This window comes from Carcharodon carcharias, chromosome 11 (assembly GCF_017639515.1).
Source record: "Carcharodon carcharias isolate sCarCar2 chromosome 11, sCarCar2.pri, whole genome shotgun sequence".
NCBI classification, from domain to species: Eukaryota; Metazoa; Chordata; class Chondrichthyes; order Lamniformes; family Lamnidae; genus Carcharodon; species Carcharodon carcharias.
The window spans coordinates 30,797,034-30,815,174 of record NC_054477.1 but is presented as its reverse complement, the minus strand read 5'-3'; the positions used below and the strand labels follow the sequence as shown (position 1 = coordinate 30,815,174).

The window sequence follows — 18,141 nt, the reverse complement described above, 5'->3', positions numbered from 1 at the left end:
CAGCAATTATTGCCCGTCGCTAATTGCGCTTGAGAAGTTGCTGATCAGCCACCTGCTTGAACCACTGCACTCCATGTGGTTTGGGTACATACACAGTGCTGTTAGGCAGGGAGTTCCAGGATTTTGACCCAGCGATAGTGAAGGAATGACAATATAGTTCCAAGTCAGGGGTGGAGTGTGGCTTTGAAGGGAACTTGCAGGTGATGGTTCTCCCATGCATCTGCTGCCCTTGTCTTTCAAGCTGGTATAGGATATGGGTTTGGAGGTGCTATCGAAGGCACCTTGGTGAGTTGCTGCAGTGCATCTTGTAGATGGTACACACTACACCCACTGTGTGTTGGTGGTGAATGTTCATGGTGGTGGATGGAGTGCCAATCAAACATACTGCTTTGTCCCAGATGGTATCAAGCCTCTTGAGTGTTATTGGAGCTGCAGTCATCCAGACAACTAGAGTGTATTCCATCACACTCCTGACTTGATCCTTGTAGTTGGTGGACAGGCTTTGGGAAGTCAAGAGTTACTTGCTGCAGAATTCCCAGCCTCTGACCTGCTCTTGTAGTCACAGTATTTATATGGGTAGTCTAGTTACGTTTCTAGTCAATGGATGTTGATAGTGGGGGGTTCAATGATGGTAATGCCATTGAATGTCAAGAGGAGATGGTTTGATTTTCTCTTATTAGAGATGGTCATTACCTGGCACTTGTGTGGTTGACTTAGCACTTGTCAGGTCAAACCTGAATGTTGTCCAGGTTTTGCTGTATATGGACACAAGCTGCTTCAGTATCTGAGGAGTTGTGAATGGAGCTGAACATTGTGCAATCATCAGCGAACATTCCCATTTCTGACCTTTTGATGAAGTGAAGGTCATTGATGAAGCAGCTGAAAATGGTTGGGTCTATGATTAGATTCTTTAGCTTATTATTCCAATAACATAAACACAATATTCCATTAATTTTTAAACAAATATCATTTAAAGTACTAAAGCTTTTTTTTATAATTTCCTCCCAAGGTCACAATACATTATAGCAAGGCTGTAGCTATACTGCAGAATTAGGTTGATCTGCAGAGGCTTCAGTTTTCCTTTATTATGGAACAGATCTTTCTCTTTATCTCCTCTGTCCATGAAGTACTGGCTGTCATCTGTCTTTCCAGACACAAATTCACCCAAAGTCACAATATATTGTGCCCTACTGTATGTCTCTGAAAGGCCTCGATCTTTTTGATTGGCTCTGTCTTGGCCACTGGCTTCTCTACAATTACATGGCACCTTCCATTCTGTTCTTTATTTTTCACCTTCGTTTGCTCTTCATTAGATTTTCTTCTGCATCGGTCAATTCTCAGCTTCCCTCAAACTCCAACCTCATCATTTGTATTCTCGGTATCTCATTCTATATGCATGTCATTTCTTTGTACCTAACATCTGCATTTTCCTCAGGAAGGGCCTCCCGTAAGCCTAGAAGTTGCTGTTTATTGACTAATTTAGGGCTAATCGTAGATTATAGTAGTAATTTTTTTAGGGGTAATCTCACCTGATTTGAAGACTCCCTCGTAGATAGTTTAAGGGAGCTATGACCATCCATCACTTCCAAAAACATCTGGTCTAGCTGGATGGGAGAAAATAGCTACAGTACAGGTAAAATCAATCAGGCACTTTTCTTAAAGGTTACTGCCATTTACACCAATACTGCAGGATTTCTGCCAGCTTTCAACTGAAATTACAGTGGGGTAATAGGAAACGCTCAAACATTCTACCCCTTAATCATTTCATAAAAGACATTCTTAGAAGGGGGAGTACTAGGCCAATGGAAGCTACCAAAATTCACAAACAAAGCGATGGAGGAAATGAATGTCCAGCATCAACTTGAATATTGTGTTGAATATTCAATTGGCATTGATTCCAATTTAAGTGCCCAGTACCAGATGACAATAGTTTGGTATTTGAGAATTGATTAAGTATAGGACAAAGCAGAGCAGCTTGTCCAATGTGACATGCCCCTTAAAGAACTGATTTGGCTATGGCACTCCTTAGAAATCAATGCAAGTGGCTAGCCCACCGACCTTTTTTGTTGTATTACAGTTAATTCCTCATTGACATTTGTTGTAGGGTGGCCGAGTTGTACTATTAATGATAGAGTTGATCTGCAGACACTTTTTGGGTGGAAACATGAAGTTTATTTACAATATACTCAGCAGCAACTACATGTATGCTTTCATCTCTAACTCTATCTCTGCACAGCCTGCTGAGGTAGCCTGCATGACTCTCCTATTGGGTAGTACAGATCATGTGACCTTCCTTAACAAGTATTATTTTTAAAGGTACATTTCACTCTAAATAAAACCATAATTACTACATTCCTCCCCCTTTAACTCAGCGATACATATACTTACAAGTACATATTTTTCAAGACAACATAATATTTACACTGGGTAAGGAATTTACAAGTTCAGTCTTTCAGGCGGTTTCCTGGTATGTGTGGAACGTCGCAGCTCCACAACTTCAGATTCTTTGCCAGGAACTTCCTTTTCCAGAGTTGCCTGAACATCAGGTGCTTCTTGCAGTTCTGTATCCTCAACTCTTACATGAACATAAGACATGTCAGCTAAAAGCAAAATACTGCAGATGTTGGAAATCTGAAACAAAAACAGAAAATGCTGGAAAAATTCAGCATCTGTAGAGAGAGAAACAGTTAACGTTTCAAGTCCATATGACCCTTCTTCAGAGATGTCCGTCCTGGGTTGAGTATTCTCAACAGGAAACACTGACCCGGTCATGATCACTGGTGGAACCAAATCTTGATGATTTATTTCTCTCTTCCTTAAATGGTCCACATGTTTACGGATAATCTGGCCTTCCACCTCCAAGTGGCAAGATAGAGGTCAAGTCACCACACGTATTTCACCCAATAACCACTTTGATCCTTGTCTGAAATTTTTCACGTACACTGGCTCTCCAACGGTAAATTTCACCTCACAACTGTGCCACTTGTGTCTAGTTTTCTGGCTTCCCTGACTCCTTTCCACCTTCCCCTCTAAATTCAGCATTATTAAACTCAATCTCGTCCTGAGACAGTGTTTCAACAATAACTCAGCAGGTGTGACACCTGTTGTTTTGTGAGCGGTAATCCTGTAATAAAAAAGAAAGCATGCTAATTTGGTTGCCAAGGAATCGCCAGCTAACTTTTTCATGCCTGCCTTGAATGTTTAAACCTCCCATTCGGCTAGTCCGTGCAGCTTTCGTCTGAGTGATACCACTGAGGTTGATAAACCGTTGAAACTCAGCACTCGTAAATGCCATGCCGTTATTGGAAACAACTTCTTCTGGTAGTCCGTGAATGGCAAAACTCTGATGTAGTTTCTCAATAGTAATAGGCCGACGTTGATGACTTCACCTCATATACGACCAACCATTTAGAATGGGCATTGACAATGAGCAGAAACAGTGTTCCCAGAAAAGATCCAATGTAGTCATTGTGAACCGCACCCTGGCTCTACCTGGCCACTCCCATGGGCGTAACAGAGCTGTCACTGGCAACTTTTGCAGTTGCTGACATTGCACACAATGCTTTACTAAACTCTCCATTTTGCCATACATTCCAGGCCACCATAGATAGCTGCATGCTATGGTCTTCATTCGGGAAATTCCTGGCTGGGCACTGTGTAGCTCAATTAAAAGTGGCTCCCTTCCCTTCGGAGGAACTATCACTCATGCTCCCCACAATAAGATGCCATCTCAGCTGCTTATTTCATGTCTTCTGTTGAAGTATGGTTTCATTTCGTCAGATACAGACTCCTGTGACCAACCATGTAGCACTTGTATTTGAACCTGAGATAGAACTGGGTCCCGATTTGTCCAGTCTCTGATCTGTCAAGCACATACCAATGAGGAATGTAAGAAATTTAACAGTAAAACAAGTTCCTGTGGAACTGGGACCTGCTCATCATTTTCTTGGAAAGGCAAACGACTAAGAGCATTGACGTTTGCGATTTGACTACTAGGCCTATGTACAAAAGTGTATTTGTATGCTGCCAGAATGAAAGCCCATAGTTGTATTCTTGCTGAGGCTATGGGTGGTATAGCTTTGTCCTCACTAAACAATCCTAGCAATGGTTTGTGGTCTGAAATGGTTGTAAAATGATGGTCATGTATGTACTGATGAAACTTCTTGACACCAAAGATGATGGACAGGTCTTTTTCTATCTGCGAGTATCCCTTTTCCGCTGTGGTGAGCGTTCTTGATACATAATCTATTGGCTGTTCCATGCCGTCATCCATCCAATGAGAGAGCATTGCTCCCAATCCGTAGGGAGATGCATCACATGTCAGCGCCAACTCTTTCATCTGGTCATAATGCACTAATAGATTGGACGAGTTCAACAATTGTTTCACCTTTATGAAAGCTTCTTTCTGGGGCGCCTTCCAAGAACAACGTTGGTTTTTTTGAGTAAAGAATGCAGGGGGGCCAGCACTGTACACAAACTGGGTAAGAACTGCCCATAATAGTTGATCATTCCTAGGATGGTTTGAACTCCGAGGTGTTCTTTGGTGCAGGTGCCTCTCTTATGGATCTCACTTTCTCTCCAACCAGGTGGAGGCCCTGTGAATTTACTCTATGACCCAAATAGATTACCTCCCTCAAGAAACCAATCGATATTGAAGCCGAAACATGTGATTAGCTTAGTTATGTTTATAACCAGCAATTGCTTTTAAATTTAATTGAATGATTGAAATCCATAACTTTCAAAGATAGATCAGGGCATTTTGTTTCTAGTGCAGACAAGACTTTACAAAGAAGAGAGTAACTAGCAATATAAAGGCTAACTTTATTAATGATTTAGTATCAATATTTTGAGCACATTTTTCCATTCAAGAATTTAGCTTATATGTCTACAGTAAATAAGTATACATTGGCCTTGTTTCTGCAGTCAGTGGTGAGGTAATTGTACTTACTGCTAATCTCAAAGAAAGCTACACACAAAAATTGACCAAGCTCACCCTTTCAAATATTAATTTCATTCTGGCACCAGCTACATGGGATCTCTGGCATCCAACAACGTGGTGTCATTAGTCAGGCTAAGCAGTCAATCACATTGAAGAGTTCTCACAGTGAGCAAACCAGGAAGTAACAAGCAGGATCTATCATTCAATTTTTAAAGTAATTTTACAAAAAGCAAAATAAATATTGGAACATACACACTGGATTAAGGTAGGAGATGAAATATCAAACTTGTAAAAAATAATATTTTTTATTAATTTAAAGGTCTATCAAATTTTTATCATGGAATAGAGATTCGACAAATATACAATTAGTTTTTTGAGCCAGGGAGAATGTTCAGCAGTAATTATAACTTAGTACATTGTTAAAATCCCAGCAATGCCTCATTTAACAGCCATAACTATTTTCAAGGGTTTTTACATTGAGAATATCAGCATAGAAAGTGAAGTTCACATCAATTCAGTGGTTTCTAATTGATTTCCATTTCTGAGGATTTCAACAGCATACCCGATGGAAAAGCAGAAAATCATGAACAGCACCTTCAGGATTTCCACATTTATCTGCGTATTTGCAGATGCCAGAAGTTATTGTCAGTGTTGGAGTAATGACGGCTAATGTTAATAGTTTCTCTGTCATAATAAACTCCAGGCCATTATTGTTATAAATTACGATCGGCCATAGGTACCTTCTTGAGTTCAGTGGTGAACGTCATTACCATAAGCATTCAACATGTTTTAATTTTACAGGAAGCGATCCACGATGCCTAATACCTACTTTGTCAATAATGTAACCCTGGGACATGTAAGACCCTCTCCCAACCTGGTCTATAGGTTCTTGTCTGCATTCTGACATTCAACAACTTGAATGAGGTTCCACCTAAGGTGATACGTATTGATTAAACTGCAAAGTAATAATACATACTCATGATAATATTGGTTGCTTAGCTTTCCTGTGAACCGGAGTCCGTCTCGGTGGTCAATCTAGTGATGAATCCTCTGTACATGAATTTTAAGTGACTGGCCAAATCACTCTAACCCACTGAAGCAAAGATGTTTCTGTGGACTTTTTCTTTATACCTTTCTTTGCTATGGTTAAGCATGTTTTTAGTCCATTTAATTGGTTTTTAAGTACTTAAAAACCATGCTTTCTCCAGGTGTCTCCCGGTTAAGCCTCTTTTGAAGGTCACACTTGGGGTACCATAGCCAGCTTGGCTCTGCTTTGTTATCTCCAATAGCATTATCAATTTCCAAAGCTGGGAGGAGGAAGCGCATTTATTATTCCTTAACGAGGCACAGTCAGTTTATCTTCCCTGGTACAGTTTAAGTCATTTCGCGGAACTTGCTGTTTCTATCAAGGCTTTGACTTGACTGGAATAACCATCATGCTTTGCGTTTTGAGTCCACATTATTACATTATTGCCAAAGTAGATATTAGGCATCGTGGATTGCTTCCTGCAGTTCAGTACAGTTCTTCAGATACCTTCGATCTGGGTTCTTCTTTCACCTTGATGTTCCACGTTACCACTATGAGGCAGACTCCACACACAGGGTTACACCACAACTGGTCGGTCTACATTAACTAATATACAAGAAATAAAGAAACAGCTACATAGTTAAAAAATGATTGTGGATTAAAAAGGTGAATAATACATTGGTTTACAGATATAACGGCAGTATCTGCCTGTGACCTGAGTTGAATATTTGTATTGTTTGCATGTGCCCTCATGTACTTCTCCAATCTTTCCCAAAGTAGACCAAATTAACACTTGGAAAGATGAAACCAGCTTTGAATCATTTAGCTGCTTTAGTTTCCACAAGGCAAGTGAATTTACTGAGCACTAGCTGTAATCTAAACCCATTTATTCCACCCAGCTTCAGTTTGTTTCCAGTATGTAGAGAAAATAATGAACTTGCAACATGATTCCCTGCTGATGGACTACCTTGCTTGTTTTTTCAAAATTATCTTATAGCCAATGATTGCACAGGGTGTAAGAAACTAAATACATTTTGACTTCCAGCTCATTGCAGAACATCTTGGACCATAACTTCTGACTAGCATCAGAAAGTGCTGGCCTGCAGGAATTAGAAGAAATAAATACCTACTTTCCTGGTCTTGAAAATTACATTGACACTTACATTCGCCGGAGTTGCTTGGGGTCCTAGCAGGCCCCAGTGAAGTCAAGCTCCAGTGGATTCAAGGGGGGGTCATACCCTCTTTCTCATGTTACCTGCTGCCATAAAGCAGCTAAGTTTAAAGGGCCAGAGAAATTGACAGGCTGGGGGGAGGGTAAGTGTCTAAGATAAGTGGATAGGATTGGGGTGGGGATGTCCGGAAGCAGTCTGATGGGGTGGGTCGGAGGTCGGCGGGGGGGGTGGTGGTGTGGGATTGGTTGGAGGTCCGGGAGGGTGGGAGGTCAAGCAGAAGTCCGGTGTTGGGGGGGAGGGTCGGAAGTACGGTGGGGTGAGGTGGGGGGGTGGTCCAGGGAGGTTGTGGGGGGTGGTCCAAGGTCCAGGAGGGGCTGGGTGGGAGTGGGAGGTCTGGCGGGGGCTCAGAGGTATGGGGTGTCCATGGGGGGCTCCGAGGTCCAGTGAGGGAGGTCTGAAGTCCATGGGATGTAGTGGGGGTGTCCGAGGTCTCAGGCAGATGTCAGTCAAAGGTCCAGGGCTGTAGGGGTGATGGGGTCGGAAGTCTGTTGGTAGGGGGCAGTCTGAGGTCCAAAAGGTGTGGGGGGTGGGGGTCGGAGTTTGGTGGGGGCTGGGGTTGTCGGATGTTGGGGGCAGGTGTCGGAGGTCGGGGGAGTGGGGAGTCAAACGTCGGGGGTGGGTGGGGGGAATCCCTTGGGGTCTGTCTGGTTCTTTATATTGATTACTTAGAAGTTAGAAGAGGTTTTAAGTCTTTGAACTTCCTGTGAGTAACTCACTGTGGGAACCATCTGAAGTTTGTGATTTAAACCGCATAGTTCCCAGCGCAGTGTAATTGTCCAGAGGAAGTGTGCATTTCTGAGCAATTGCCGTGCAAACCCTTACCTGGGAACTTCGCAGAGGGATTCCCCAGTGCACCTTTGCGGTACCCCCCAAATCTGACAGTGGGGAGCTCAGAAATTATGGGCCCTTTTCTCTATAATCTTTTCCCTGTTAGCTGGAAGGTGCATTAAGATTCCCATGAACTGCACTATAGAAATGCAAGTTCTTCCTTTACTTTTTCTTCCATCAGCCTATTTATAGTGTGAGCTTTTAGTCAAACTGATTACATCTACTTCAGCAAAATAATCTACTGGCAGTGAGCTCTGTTGAGTTCAAATGAATAAAAGTTGGTTTAGCAAAAAATAGAGTAATTACTGGAATGTTTAACTATCTTTCATTGTCTCCACCACACTATTCAAACATTCTATTTGAATTATAATCCAAATCTCCAAAACCTTTTGTCCTTTGAATTTAACTAATAATTTTATTTTTAACATAACTTATGAAATGGTCTCCCTACACCAGTACAATCAGAAATCCTTAGACATGACAATTAGGTTATTGCTATGTATTTGTTTGTCCATTTAATATTTAATAATTTATTTAATAGTTAAAAATGTAAAACAACATCCATGATGCTCTGTATTTTGTGAGGACTTGTATAGACCTGATAGCTAAAGGAACTTTAGAGAAAGATTTTCTGTTTTCTTTCTTATTTACTCTTGGGATATGCTATGCCATGAATGTTTCATTTATTGTCCATCCCTGAATTCCTTGAGAGGATGGTGATGTGTCTCTTGAACTCCTGCTGCCCTTGTGACGATGATGATGCTCTCTTTAAGTAGGAAATTTCAGGATACTGACCCACAATAGTGAAGGAATGGCAAAACATGTCCAAGTAAGATGATATGTGGCTAGGAGGTAATAAAGTGCTCATGCTGATCTAATCATTCTCAGTGGTGAAGGTTGGAGGACAAGGCGGTGTTATTGAGGTAATTTTGGTGAGTCCCTGCAGTGTATCAATTAGATCAAACATGCAGCATTATAGTGTGCCAGTGATACGATGGGGGTGAATATTTAGTCCACTGGCAGGGGTGACAATTTGTTCCGGAGAGTGTTGAACTTCTTAAGTATTGTTGCAGCTGTACACATCCAGGCAAGCGGTGAGTATTCCATCACTCTCTACCTGTACCTTGTAGCTGAATGGGACAGGATTTGAGCCACTTGGTGCAGAACAACCAGCTTCTTCCCTGCTGCTATAGCCATGGTGTTGATGTGGGTTTTCCAATGAAGCTTCCTGTTAATAATTCTCGGTTTGCTATCTGGGGTATATTACTGAAATTTATCTAAGTATCATAGCCAATGAAGATAATCTAAAGGCCATGAGGATCTAAAAAAGATCAACTATAAGGGTAACGCAAAATATATGAGCGATAAAGCATGCCAGAAAAGACCCCATAGTATGCTTTTGCAGCTGGTCATCATGTGTCATCTTTAGCTCTCATCAAGTGACTATTTAGCAATTCTGGTACTTACACTTGAAACTGATAAGTTATATAGAATAGTTATATAGAACCTTAGTTTCAGGCTCAGTAAGTCACCAAATATCTGCTGCTCAATTATCTACAGAAAAACATTTCTGATCCTTAATGGGATAACTGCATAAGGCCACTGAAGATAAAATTTAAAATTCCTCTTGCTCCTCTCGTATTGTAACACCCTCTAATGTTTCATTTTTTTGTTCATTTTAAAGGTAACACAATATGATCCTGCTGATGATCATTATCAGACTGTTACCCCAAATGCTTTTAACACCATCTACATCAACCCAAGGAACTGCGGCCATCCATATGCAGGTATAGCAATTAAAGTTATGCTACACAATATCACAATTCCTTTAGGTTATAAGTCCATCAGTAAATTACATTAGTTGTTATATTTTTCCATCCATCTGAACCAATGCTGAATTTCAATAACGATCAATATCTTTCAAAGCGAGATGTTCATCCAGCTCATTTTATTCAAACAGGTATACATAACTTTGTGATATTATGTACCATAATGCTTATCAGAGCTATATTCCACTTAGCACATGGAAGCCAGGATTTGGGTGGCAGTTGTCATTGTGCGTGTCAACCTCATGCTGCATGGTACCTCAAAGTGTCCTTGCAGCAAATGGCCCAGCTTTCAATCTACCTCTCTGTTCACCTAGACCCAGAGAAGACAAGTTTCCCAGGGACATTTCCAGTTTGGGATGCCAGGGCTGCAGAAATGGTTAGTGGCGTAGTGGAGGGTAGATTCAGGTTGTACAGGCTGCTTCCTTGGCATGCCTTTTTCACACACACCACGGAAAGTGATTGAAGTGCTTCTAAGGAAGCATTCAATGTTATGATTAGTCAGCTATTCATATATCTAAGTGGTGTCATCAAATTTGCCATCACAGTTTCCTTTGAGTAAAGGAGCCTTCACCTGACCTAACCATCTGTTACTGTAAGTTAAATTCACCCCCATCTACAGATGCAGCTATGCTGATACCTGGAAGTGGACACAAAGTATTTGACATTCAGTCTGATCTACATGGTTTCTCTCCTTAAGTCCTTCTGTCTTAAACATGTCAGACAGAGGAATTCCCATTGGGTAATCCATTAGTGTAAGTAACGTGTGCTGTGGGAAAAATTACAATTAGCACAAGAACTTAAGTGTCAGCAGGAAAAATCACAATAAAATGGTTTTGAAATTACCAAACACATAAACATTAGTTTTACTGTGTCTTTTCCATATATTTCCTACCATTTCATACAAACGCACGAACTAGAAGCAGAAATAGGTCACTCGTCCCTTCAAGCTTGCTCTACCATTCAATAAGATCAATGCTGATCTGATTATAACCTCCCGCCTACCCCGATAACCTTTCACCCCCTTGTTAATCAAGAACCTGTCTAGCTCTACCTTAAAAATATTCAGTCTCTGCTTCCACTGCCTTTTGAGGAAGAGAGTTCCAAAGACTCACGACCCTCTGAGAGAAAAAAATTCTCCTCATCGCTGCCTAAATGAGTGACCCCTTATTTTTAAACCGTGACTCCTCGTTCTAGATTCTCCCACACAAGAGGAAACATCCCCTCCACATCCACTCTGTCCAGACCCCTCGATCAAGTCATCTCTTACTCTTCCAGACTCCAGTGGATACAAGCCTAGCCTGTCCAACCTTTCCTCACAAGATAACCCGCCCATTCCTGGTATTAGCCTAGTAAACCTTCTCTGAACTGCTTTTAATGCATTTACATCTTTCCTTAAATAATGAGACCAATACTGTAGACATCACTCTAGATGTGGTCTCACCAGTGCCCTGTAAAACTGAAACATAATCTTCTTACCTTTGCATTCAATTCTCCTCACAATAAACAATGTAATTCTATGAGCTTTCATAATTACTTGCTTTCCTGCATTCTAGCCTTTTGTGATTCATACACTTTTTCATTTGGGCTTGTGTTACATTGGACATCCAGCATAGCTAAACAGCAGAAATGGACAGGCAGAACAGACATGCGCCCAAAGTAATATTCAAATGAGGTGTCCACTTGTTTGAGACAAGCCTTTTCAAAGCTGCTTATCCAGTGCATTATAAGTGGTTTTAAGCAGTTTTGATGAGTAGCCCTTGAGTCTCCTCCTGGCCAAATACCACCTGAAAAGTGATTGTGTACCATAAGGAAATCCAGGTTTTCAGCTCATAAAATCATGGAATACTTGATTAGATACTCATGCATGTGATAAATATACATTAATAATGCATCTTCCTTCTTTCTCAGGGTCGGGGATGACCCATCTATGGGTCCATCAGAATCCATGTTGCAACACAGGAGGACAAGTTGCACTGGGGATGGTTGCAGGGGCTGTCACAGGCACTGTGCTGAGGTCACTGATGTGGTCACCATGTTGGCTCTAAAATAACATTGTTGCCAAGGCAATGATTTACCCATTACTATATATACTTAAGGGCCTTTAGTTATTCAATGGTATTGCTGTGCAAGCTTCTACCTTTTAGTTAGGAAAATGACATTGACTACAGGCATGATTAGACATGGGGCAGGATTTTTAGGTCGGCGTGCGGGTGCGATCGACGGGGCCGGGGAACGGACTGCCGTCCACAATTGGCCCCCGACCACGATTTCATGCAGGCTGGCCAATTAATGGGCATCCTGCATGAAACATGCGCTGAAAGACTCAGTGCTGCCGGGGCAGAGGCGGGTGGAGGATGGATGCTGATATAAGCGCAGGCACGGGGGAGAGCAGAGTGAGAGACAAGAGAGCTGCCTCAGGGAGCTGAAGATTTTTAAAGCAATAAATAAAGATTTTAAAATGTGGAAAAAAATGTCCACACATCAGAATCAGTCACCTGAACATATACATGATGAAAATTCTGTCCATACATTTTTTTTTTACTTAATAACGGAAGCCTCATTCCGCCCTTGGATGAGGGTTCATCAAAAATGCAAATTCTGCCTGGCAGATTCGCCCATCCGCCAACCATAAGGTTGGATGGACCATGAAAAATCAGGAACAATTGGAACTTTAATAGGCTTAATTGCCCTCTTAATTGTCAGCGGGTATGTGCGAAAGTCAGATGCTTGTCCAACATCATCACGTGCTATTTTTACGCTTGAGCTAAAAATTCTGCCCATGAAATAATTAGCCTGCACTTTGGTTTCAACTAAGCCAGATCAAATAACCAAAGATTTAATGCACGGAAGGAATATTTTTGGAATTTTATTATAAGATATTACAAATTCACGTAGTGTATTAGGACAGCATTGTTAACATTATAGTGCAAACTAAAGCATATTCTTCACACAAAATTAGAATCAAATTCTTCTGTTAAAATGTAAGTAACAGTTTCTGCTTAAAATGTAAGATCATTGAAAGTCGTATCACTATTTGTTGCATGTTTGGTGAAGCCACATACAATATTTTACCAATTCATTTTCCCTGCCCTCCCACCACCCCCGCACCCCCACCCTCACCAACTCGCATCACTTTATTAGTTTCTGGAGGCTATGGACCAACTTTAACCAACTGGAGCCGCGGATTTTTCATTTGCTACCTCTGTTGCTAAGCATCTGACCTCTACTTGGAAATTCTCCACATTGGGATGGCTGAGATGGGCAGCACAACATCGTGAAAGGCCACAGATGTAAATGCATGAGGCATTAGTCCAGAATACAATTGGTTGAAGTTTCAACATTCTTACACATTGAGCCCCATTGGAAGGTGTCCAAGTCTGCATTTGAAGATACATCAACAAAGCATTTTTATATTTGTTATACACAAGGACTGAATTCGGACACAAAATAGGCTTCCACCAGCACAAGTGCAAACACGTCACATTTGGTCGTTCAAGGTGTTTTGGAATTTGTCTCAGTACAACTTCAGTTTTAGCTGCGTTTGTTCCTTAAAATTAAATATCAGTAGAAATGTGTACAAGACTAGTCATTCCTCTGTCCAAGCAAAGCATCATTTTCCATTTTCAAGCATCCTGACTATTAAATGGTGGGGGACTTGTTAGCTTCATTCATCCAGACATCTAATGTATGTGTAGTGGGGACAGGGAAAGTGAGTATTGGGGCCAGTTTTCCTCCTGGCTGCTACCTCCGGGATTGATGGTATTTAGGGGAGGGGTTGGTTAAAAGGATATCTGCCACTTTCCCAGGAAGTCTTTGGTCTGCTTTTTGATTCCCACTCTCCAAATTATTGGGGTCCTGTGGCAGGTCTTTGCACCTCCTCTGGACACCCAGTTTTCATAGGCAGGGTAAATTGAGGCAGTAGAGCAGGAATGACTCTCCTCGTTTGAGTTAAATGCAACTATTCCAATTAGTCCATAAGGGACTCATCAGGAAAGCCACCTGACTTAGCTAATTTCCAACAGTTTATTCCCCTTCACTGCGTCTAGCAGATTTCCCAAATGCAGTTAAATCCATCCTAATTGCTCCAAAGGGAATGCAGAGTTTTTATTTTGTGGGGTTTTTTTGTTCTTTCATGGGATATGGGTGTCTGTGTCCCAGCAAATGCTCTGTTTCCTTTGGGATCCTCAACTGTAGAATTTGAATAGAGCCTTTTTTCTTACAACTTCAAGGCCAGGATATTTAGGTCGGCGAGTGGGGCCGGGGCCCGCTCGCCAATGCGTAAAATGACGCGGGATGACATTGGGCGGAACACCCGACGTCACCCCGAGTCATTTCAATTTTCAGGTTGGCACAGGTGCAGCCGAATCAGCTGTGCGCCCGCCGGCCTGTCAATGACCTGTTGAGGCCATTTGAAAACTAATTGAAATAATTAATGGACCTGCCCGTCCAACCTTAAGGTTGGCGGGCAGGCCAGGAGTCCCAGCAGGCTTCAGAAAAGGCATGAAACCTCATCCATGGGCAGGATGAGGTTTCATGAGGGTTTTTAATAATTTAATAAAGTTTTGATTTAAAGTGATGGACATGTCCCAACTCATGTGACAGTGTCACATGAGGAGACATGTCAGAGAAATTTTATTTTTGCCCCTTCACCATTTTTAAATTTGGCACGGATCTCCCTGAGGCAGCACTTAGCCTTAGCACTCACATGCGTGAAAGGGCACCCTCTCGACTGAGGGATTCCCACTCCCCACCCCGCCTGCAAAGGGAACACACAGCGCTTCCTGGCAGATCTCACGCTGGGCGGGCCTTATTTGGCCTACCCACGTAAAATGGCTGCACACCCCCAATCGGAGGCGCTGATTGGAGGCGGACCCGCATGTGCCCACTCCTGAACTTCCCCCCCCCCCGCCTCCCACGGGGAAAATTCTTCCCCAAGTTTTAATGATGGTCTTAAAAGCCAGTAAGATATGAAGGTATCAGCATCTGCTGGCTGCAACAACAGAGTCCTGGAGCCTCCTTCTTAAAGTTGTCAGTTGGACATGAAAAAGCGTTCACAATGCAGGAAGGTTTGGTTTAAAAAGGTTCATTGCAATTTTTTGTTAAAATGGAAGGAAAAGTATAGGGCCATTAATCTAAAAGAGCACAGCAATTTGAAAATTACTAAGCCCAATGTAATAACCTTGCTTTAGAATGCTTTGCATTGACCCAGTTATGAGAGAGGGTGTGGGCATCTTTGCCTTGATGGCTGTAAGGGTTTAAAAAGAAAGTCAGTGAATTTCCCACAGTAATTTTAAATGATTCTCTTCTGAGATTGAAGTATACTACCTATTGATCTAAATAGTGTCCCAGTGGTAAAATTATTTAATATTGTCCAATAGATTATATCAACATGGAGAAAATTCAACTCGGTATTTGACCATGCTGCACTTGAATTGAAAGCGTTTGATATTACTCGGTGTGAAAGTGGAGAATAGTGGTGTATTTGCAGATCTTGATTGAGCTTTTCTGCTCTTATTCTATGGCAACATCATTTATCTTATTGCCTAACAGATCAATAATTCATCCCAGTGAAAACAGAAAATAGTTCACAAAAGTAAATAAATTTTTGATGCCTAGCCAGCCGTGTGCAGCATTTCAGATCTGCTTAAATTGTGCAATATATTCATGGAAAGGCCAGTGTTGGCAAGTTACAGGTGCTATTTCAGTGGTGTAAAGGGTGTTGTCAATCATACCTGAAGTGAGTTATGGGTCTTTTATACTTCCAAACATCTTTCTCACACTCTTGCACAGGATACGGGTGAAAAACAGCATCTGATGTATGACCATTCTCTCAATTCCAGCCTCCAACTTCTTTGCTCATTATATTATTGAAACTATTGTAGCTGCTGTTCATACTCAGTGGGTTGCCATGAAAGCTGTTGACTGGTTGGCATTTGACAAGCGGGTCCCACCCAACCAGAGAGCTATGCTTAATGCACTGAAAACCCGAAGCGATGCTCTGTCTAGCAGGTTGACTTCGCTTCCCAAGAAACCTCCAGCTATTGACTGGAGCAATTACTGTAAAGTGATTATGAAGGCTGATATGGTGGACGAGTTTGAAAAGAAGTAAGCATTCCTATGTTTTCTTTCCAATCTCCTAATACACTGTCTTATGTGCCTTTCTGCTACTCTGCCTCGTAATGTATTGAAGCCGTGGCTCATTGCTTAAACTCTCATTTTATTTATTCTTTCCCAAGGTGTCAAAATTCTGGAACTCCTTGCTCTCTCACACTTTGAAATTAGGCTCTTTAAGTATTAGCTTAAGGACCGTTAATGAGTTTGTATGAAATTCCTTTCTTTAATTAAGTTCCAGCCCTTTTCAAATATTAAGGTAAGAACCATTAACACTTTCTTTTGAAATTCCCTTGTTTAGTATTTTGATAGCAGTTAGCCTGTATAATTTAAGAGCCCAATTTCAAGGCACCAGTCTACTCTTCACAATCTCCAAGCTTTTAAAACCAAAACTTGATCTCAGTAACTACCACTGCTATTTAGTTTTCTGTACTACTTTTTTCAGCATTAGTATTGTTTCTTGCTCTTCACTGCAGTTTCTTCAAAAAAAATAGATGAATCCAATATAACTTGCACATGCAGAGCATCTCAAGTTAGTATATAAGTCATTTGTTAGGCTGCAGTTTGGATGTCCTACATTAGGAAGGATATCAAAGTCATCGAGAGGGTACAGAAAAGCTTTTAGAATTTTGCAGCACACAAAGAGGCTGTTCAACTCATTCCACCTAAACTGACTCTGAAAGAGCTATCCATTTAGTTCCATTCCGATAGCCTTAAAATGTTTATTTTTCAAATATTCATTCACTTTTGCTTCAAAAGTCATTATGGCTTCTGGTTATACAATTACTTCTGGTAACACATTCCCTATTCTAACAACATCCCAGAAAACCTGTACACCATAGCCAGCTGCTCCCCTAGATGAACTATTCCATTACAACTTTAATGCTGGCATCTACTTAACAATTTGGAAGATTGTCCATGTTTGTCCTAGCTACAAAAACCTAGATAAATATTGCCCACCCTCTATGCCACCCTATCAGTCTTGGGATTTCTGCTATCTTGCAAGTATACTCTCCAACAACACCTCTTTCAGTGCTGAAATCGCCTATCACCCAGCATTCAGCAGATTCAACCACAGGCTTTGGAGAGAGCATGAAGTTTGTCTCAAAACAAGGATCAAACCACCAGGCAGTGGTTCGCACATCACTTCTCTATGGCTGTAAGGTATGGACAACCTACTGGCATCACATAAATCAACTAGATGCATTCCACCTTTTCTGCTAATATCAATATGCAACATAAAGTGGCGGGACAAAATCCCCAACACCAAATTTCTTGCAAGGTGCATGTGTCTGGTATTGAGAGCATACTCATCAGAGTCAGCTTCACTGGGTCAGCCGTCTAATGCGGTATTCTACAGCCAACTGAGTACAGGAACCTGCACCAAAGGATTTTACAGCCCTTAAGTGGCAGAACCTGCCACAGGAGATTCGGAGACCCAGCCAAAAATTTTGGCGGCACCAATCATGGCAGTGGGCGGGGCCAAAAAAATCCGGCCCATGGGATGTCCCAATCTCAGATGCAAAGACCTTCTGAAAGCCAATCTCAGAAGCTGTAAGGTGGACCGCAATGCATGGGAAACAACAACACAGGACAGATCCAAATGGAGAAGCATCTGTCATCAAGCCATCTCAACATTTGAGGAGAACAGAGTCAGGTCCCTACAGGACAAGTGAGCACACTTCAATGTCAGTGCCTCACCCACCCTTCCAACAGAGACTTCATAAGTAATATTTGCAATTGGATCTACAAATCAAGATTTGGTTTAACATCACATTTTTATTTTTTCACAGAATGTGGGAGTCGCTGGCTAGGCCAGCATTTGTTGCCCATCCCTAATTGTCCTTGATAGGATGCTGGTGAGCTGCCTTCTTGAACCATTGCAGTCCATTTGGTGTAGGTACACCTGCAGTGTTGGTAGGGAGGGATTTCCAGGATTTTGACCCAGCAACAGTGAAGGAACAGCGACATAGTTCCAAATCAGGATAGTGTGTGGCTTAGAGGGGAACTTGCCGTGGTGGTGTTCCCATGCATCCTTCTGGGTGGTGAGGTCGCAGGTTTATAAGATGCTGTTGAAGGAAAGTGAGACAACAGCAAACCAGATACTCAACAACTGGTCTCCTTGCTGAACACTCATCTGTTGAAACAACAGGAAAATCCACCACATTGCATTGC

At 41.8% G+C, this 18,141-nt stretch overlaps 1 protein-coding gene across 1 annotated transcript in view; it reads left to right on the top strand.

The window, feature by feature from the left end:
- Window positions 1-12,363, top strand: part of plekhb1 (pleckstrin homology domain containing B1) — a 103,473-nt gene extending 91,110 nt beyond the window's left edge. Inside the window, exons 7-8 of the mRNA XM_041198662.1 lie at window positions 9,711-9,813; window positions 11,764-12,363. Coding sequence (XP_041054596.1) covers window positions 9,711-9,813; window positions 11,764-11,900 — 240 coding nt within the window. The 3' untranslated portion in view covers window positions 11,901-12,363. The remainder of the gene's footprint in view (window positions 1-9,710; window positions 9,814-11,763) is intronic.
- The last annotated feature ends 5,778 nt before the right edge of the window (window positions 12,364-18,141 follow it).